Here is a 6,798-nt window from a genome sequence, read left to right on the forward strand (position 1 = left end):
GTATTCAAGTTGTAATCTTGAATATCATACAGTTGTCCAATGGACGGAGAAAATCTAAGCTATAGATTCCTGCGAGATAAGATTGCCTGCGGAGCCAGGGTGCAGGAAAGAGGAAGGCGTCAGTCATCACTGCTCCGACACCACCACGGATGGATCGGTTTCGTCCATCGGGGAGCTGCACGCGATCCGCTTCCCAGAAATGATCATACTTTGGAAGAGAGGTGTACAGTGTACTTGTACTTGCGCCACCCCCCCCCCCCCCCCCCCCCCCCCCTTCCCCCTCCCAAATTCTTTTATCAATAAAAATAAATAATAAAATAAGAATATCCTTGTACCCACCCACAGATTTACCCCCTAAAAGGGACCCACCTCACCAGCAACCCATTAAAAAATGAAAAAAAGATATACTCTTTACTGCTAGCTTCTAACAACTTTCTTTTTGTCTTCCTCCTACTGAGATCCTGCTCCTCTCTATATATACCTGCCCTCTTCCCTCTCCTCTCTCTTCATCCCAGATCTCTCTCTCTCTCTCTCTCTCTTTGTCTCTCTTTGTCTATCTCTGAGTCATCCTTCCGAGAGATATATATATATATAGATAGATAGATAGATATATAACAGCAGTTAATATTGTTACATAGGGGAGACAAATTAAGGAGATAGAATTAACAGTAGAATTGTGATGTCGGGGGTGTGGGTGTTCAAGAACGGGGTGGTCCGGCTGGTGGAGAACCCGGGGGGAGACGCCGGAGGGGACGGTCGTGGCGGGGGACGGCGGAAGGTTCTGGTCCACATCCCGAGCAACGAAGTGATCACTTCGTACGAGATGCTGGAACGCAAGCTCAGACAGCTCGGGTGGGAGCGCTACCTCAACGACCCGGATCTCCTCCAGTTCCACCAGCGCTCCTCTGTCCATCTCATCTCCCTCCCGAGAGACTTCGCCAAGCTCAGGTTGGTCCATATGTACGACATCGTCGTCAAGAGCCGCAACGTCTTCGAGGTGCGAGATGCATGAGATAGATGTAACTCTATCTCTCTCTCTCTCTCTCTCTCTCTCTCGCTCTCGCTACACATATATATTTATATATATATATATAAATATATATATGGATGGTTTGAGAAGTATGTATGTGTGTGTATGTATAAGGATAAGGTAGGTTAATTAATTTGGTTGTGGGTAGTAGATAGTGCAAGCAGTGCTTGGAGAGGATGCAAGATAGATAGATATATAGATGGATAGGGAGAGTGAGTATTTTGTATATGGATATGAAGATGTGAAATAAGCAATTAATATGATTTGCATGCTTTATTTATAGTACTAGATGGCATTTAATGAACTCTTTTTGTGCTATTTTTGAGATGGGCAACCAGTTAAAATTGTACATTAGTTTAATTGCCTTGTTGTGTTTCTGTCTCTCCAAGGTATGTGGGGCTAGCTAGGTAGTAGTACCCCTCTTGCAACAGAGAAACTATCCGTTAAGCTTGTGGGGTTCACCATGCTCTTTGTATGTCTCACAAGAGTACCAATTGACTCTGGGAAAGGTTCCGTCTACAACTTTCTGATGTTTTATTAACTGGTTTGCGTTAGCGAGAGAGAGAGAGAGAGAGAGAGAGAGAGAGAAGGAAAGATGGTCTTGGTTCAAATACCTATGGAATCTCCACCACGTATTAAAAGATTAAGAGATTCAGTAGCTGATTTCTCTCTCTCTCTTTCTTCTCTCTCCCAAAAGAGAAAGAGAGAGAGAGAGAGAGAGTTGTGGCTCAAAAATTGGAAAGCCCTCCAAGAAACAAGAAAGAGTTTGAGTTAGGACTTTAAGATTCATTAATAGATACATATTTCATGTAAAAGCTCTCTCTCTCTCTCTCTCTCTCTCTCTCTCTCTCTCTTTGCTTCTTATCTTAACTAAATTGAGGTTCTTATTTTGTCTGTTGGAACTCAAGTTTAATTAGCCCTGTATATTTCTCTCAAGAAGTGGGAAAATCTCCAGTTAGAGTCATATTTCTGAGATCTTTATCTATGCATGGCTGATAACTTGATCATTAAAAATTCTTTCTGCTCCCAGAATGAGAGAGAGAGAGAGAGAGAGAGAGAGATGAGAGATGAGAGATGAGAGATGAGAGATGAGGTCAGAGAAAGAGGCATTAATTTCTAATGATGGCCCGCAGGTAATAGTTTATTAATTAGTAATATGGTCCATCATTCTCCATAGGACTCCAATGATATTAGAAAGTAATGATCTGTCTTGACTAATTCAAGGCATCTGTAGCATGAAAAGTTGCCCTTATGTCATCAATGCATGGCTGAGGGATCTGGACAAAGATGAACAGATAACTTTACCATCTTTGCATGCTACTGTTATATGTGTCATCTCCAACAGTGTCACTACATCTCATCCCTTGTGCACCCCCAAAACAATAAATTCTAGGATAAAATATATATTTCACTCTCTCTATATTTTGGATCAGAATTAGTTTACACTTAAACTTTATTTTATTGCAAATACAAACATCATGAACGAAGATTACAGATTAATAACTAAAATGGTCCAGCTTCTGTTAAATAATTATATATCCAAAGAGAGTTTAAAATGGCTTTGTTTTGTGAGGTAAAGCATTTTCGTTCAAATTGATAACCATTTCTAAATAAAAAATACACCAATATTATTAACTTTCGATGAAAAATCTAGTAGTTATAACTTAGCCAAAAGTATAGAAAGACGTAGTAATACAAAATAAAATTTAATATGTTTTCTTTCATTCAAAGTATTGGAAACTCTGAACCAAATTTTGTCTTTGAATCATGAATATTGATGTACTTATATTTGAAACTTTGTACTTTAACCTTTTTATTAATTAAAAAATGGTGCCTTTATCATATGGGTTATTTTTTATGCATTCGACGTATTTATTTTATACTTTTATTATTAAATTATCGTACTCTAGTTCTGTTATATTTCTTTAATATATATATATATATATATATATATATATAAACAAGTTATGTCATCCTCTCTCTCTCTAGACCCACACTACTACATGAAATTTACACTTCTTTTAGTTCGACCACCAGTATTGATTGCATTTAACACTTGCTCAAAAATCTGAATATAGTTTGGGAAAATTATATTTTAATTAAAAAACCAAAATGCATGCCCTTTATACTTTCCAACAAGTTATAAGAGAAATGGATGGTTAGCCTTATGTTTCTTTCATCTAAAATAGTTCTTACCTTTATGCTTTGGACATTGCAAACATCTCAAAAAAAAGAGACCATGTAAATGGCAAAATATCCGTTAACTTTGGATAGAAAAACTAAGAATTGCACATAGATTAGAACTACAAGGAATCTAAGTGATACGAAAAAAAAAGGTATAGGGAGATACTCTGAATTTAATTTGGCATAACAAGACCGCAAATTATTATTTTTGCATCCTTAATTTGTTCTGGCTATTTGTATAGTAGCCCAAATTATTACTTAATCTTTTTTAAAAGTTTAAGTTAATAGAAAACGAGGATTTCTAATAATTTATATTCTAATACTTCCTCTTTTTAAGTTTAGGCTTGAGTATTTAATAGACTAAAAAACTTAGGTAGTTAATAATATATAAACAATATATATCATGCCTTACACATGTTAACTCATTGTGTATATATATATATATATATAATCTAATGGAACTAAGATCTAAAATTATCCATGCGACTAGGTCTACATCACTCCCCAATGGACCTCTCACCAGCCATGCTTCATCCATATAATATCCTTACTATTCTTCTCTTCCATAATTCTCATTATCTTTCTTCTTCACTTGTCCTGGCAGGTTGACTCCATTTTATGAGGCAGATGTTAAAGAACGATAATCTTTATATTTTAACACTCTTCTTATTTTTTAGGTTTGGACATTTTGAGAGGCCCAAAAACTAGATAAAATGGACCTAACAAAATTCAACATCAGGAGCTCTAATCCGATACCATATTAACTCACTCAACTACTTGATCTTAAAGCTTAAACTAATAGTGGACGATGATTTTTATGTTTATTTTTTTAGCACTCTTCTTTACTTTTAGATTTAAAAGACATTTTGAGAAGTCCAAGAAGTAGGCTTGACTTAAACAGTTGGAGGTTTTATATCTTAGGCAAGATGAACATGATAGGATTTAAAATTAGTACCACTATACTTTGATACTATGATACTTTAGTATTTATATTTTATCAGGCATTTTTGCATCACCCACTATCACATCATAGGAAGCCGCAGGACCACCTCAGTTTATATACTTAATCCCAAGGCAAATAAGTATAGAAAATCCACATAATTTTCGATCAGCTTATTTATGTATTATACCCACCGACTCTACTAACGCTACTAGAATTGGTAGGGATCGACTACGACTCAAAGTAATAATCAATGACTTGGCTCAATTGATGGCTTTGGAACAATATGGCTCAACGGCATTTAATTTGGAGCAATAATTCGGCGGTGTACACGATTTAAAGTCTCGACTAGATAGCTTAGTATATTAGCTAAAGTTTGATAGAGTCTTAGTGTCTTTGTATCCGAGAAGGGTTAGCGCTTTCTCCGATCCATATATAGCATTCGAGCTCTTGAATGATAAAAAAAAAAAAACACTGTCATTCATGTACTATAATCTCTGTGTGTGCGCGCATGACGTCAACAAATGCACATAAACTAGAAGTATGCACATATTTGTTTTTTAGTTAATTAAAATTACTTCACCCTTTCAAACTTTGGATTGTATCGCAAATTCTCCGAGCACTTTTGTCCGAGTTGCATTGATTAGGTTGTATATATCTATACTTAGCAACGTTCATGGTTTTTTGAGTTCTTAATTTAAAACTATTGTCAGATTGAAACAAAATTAATTTACTTTTGTAAACTTGTATATTGTATCACTTATTCACCCTGTAACTTTTTCTCATAATATATTTCTATTTAATAGAAAGAGGAAAATGTAAGTCACTTTGTCATCTCCACTACAACAATGGTATTTATATAGTTTCGTTAAACGAGCAGGTGATATGAGTCTTGAATTACAAGAATTTATAGTTATTTGTAATTATATATAGTTTAATTAAAGATGAATATGTAAGTCATTTTGTTATCTCCTTGAACAACATTGTAATTGTAGTTTAGTTAAAAGAGAAGGAGATATGGTCCTAATTGCCCAAGTTCTTAAATTACAGGAATTTATAGTCCGTGCAATTCCATGAAAATAATTAGCAAATATTCATATGACATCTGGAGCGATTGAGAATCCATAACATCATGATCTATGTTATTAAGATATTTGGATTCTATCAAGGGCAAAACTTTAATCCATTCTGAGAGAGATATAAAAGAATGATTTAGATAAGCTTAATGATTTGTTTCTTATTCGGTTTTGGTTACCTTAGAACTCTTTATTTTATTTCCTATAAATACGGCCTTCTACATTAAATTAATTTAATAAATTTATCTTCCTCTATCTCTATCTTTCTTTACATCTCCTATCAAGTCCTCTCCCGGACCTTATCACCCTCTCCTTTTTGCGACTTTCCCTTTCGTTGTACTTGTCTTCTTTCTCGTCATGTGAACCTACCTCTATGAGAGCCTTCAACCTACCTACCACTATCATCTACTACCATATCCAAACCCTAGATCTTCTTATCACCTATCTAAGTCTTTCATAGCCCTAGTTTGAGCCCCGGCCACTACCAATCCCTAAGGGCACCATCTAAAGCCCCAAAGACACCAGCAAGCCAGATCAACTCAAATCCTACCTCTATTCTACGTCAATGTGCACCACAACAACCGGGAGCACACTATCTTTAGAAATTGAGACAAAAGCTCGGTATCCAACCCAAGCTTTTGTCTACAGCTAAGGTTAATCACTCCATCGACCAGCTATATCTAAAAGCTCCTTTCTTTCACCTCATCTTATTTAAGATACTAATCCACCCATCATAGCCATCTATCATCTTCCAAAACCCTAACCACACCATCCATGACCATCCCGCCATCCCCTAACCTTTAGTCACTATTTCTTAAGTAACTTTAATCTACCTGCCCGATTGACGAGATTTTAATTGCATTAGATATATATTTTTTTTCATAAACTTCCTAAGGAACAACAAACATATCCAAATCTCATATCGTTACAACGATTGGATTGATCTCTAAATAGCCTTTGAGTTCTCGATGGATGGAAAATAAGAAGAAAAAAAAAAAAAGGTTAGTTTTGGCTTGGTGGGCAGTAGTAGTAGTAGTAGTCAGGGTCAGCTGCATCCCTGTCGCAAAAGTAGGCCACTGAAAAGTGGGGATGGGGAGGGGACAAGTGGGGTTGAGTGACACCAAGGACACGAGGGAAAGGTTGCTGTCATCCGAGTAGCACGGCGAAACGTGGACTCCAGGTGGGCTCCAGTCCACGTGATGAATGGGACTGCGATGCCTTCTTTTTGCACACACTGTATCACACTGTATCCACCTCTCCATTTTGGTTGGCTCTTCAGATTCTCCATCTCTCTCTCTCTCTCTCTCCCTACGTGCCTTACCATATCATCTATTACAACAAACACTATATATATATATATATTTTTTTTTATATATTTTAATTATTTCTAGTTAGCCATCAAAGATTACCAAGTCTTCTATTAAATAGGAAGGAAGTAGTAGGAAAAAACAATAACAATAAACAAATGATTGGATTTTCCCAAGCCACACTATATTTAACATCTTTAATTAACTTTTATGTACATGAATGAGATAGGAGAGCCATAAGAAATAAGTAACTAAAACTGA

At 36.1% G+C, this 6,798-nt stretch overlaps 1 protein-coding gene across 1 annotated transcript; it reads left to right on the forward strand.

Annotated features, from left to right (window-relative positions):
* Positions 1–506: 506 nt before the first annotated feature.
* On the forward strand, positions 507–1,332 carry LOC140760334 (flowering-promoting factor 1-like protein 3). Its single transcript, XM_073097257.1, has one exon. It carries the CDS (start codon positions 680–682, stop codon positions 1,010–1,012), a length of 333 nt encoding a protein of 110 aa, XP_072953358.1. The 5' UTR covers positions 507–679; the 3' UTR covers positions 1,013–1,332.
* Positions 1,333–6,798: the final 5,466 nt, after the last annotated feature.

This window comes from Typha angustifolia, chromosome 5 (assembly GCF_048772165.1).
Source record: "Typha angustifolia cultivar Huaian chromosome 5, ASM4877216v1, whole genome shotgun sequence".
Lineage (NCBI taxonomy): Eukaryota > Viridiplantae > Streptophyta > Magnoliopsida > Poales > Typhaceae > Typha > Typha angustifolia.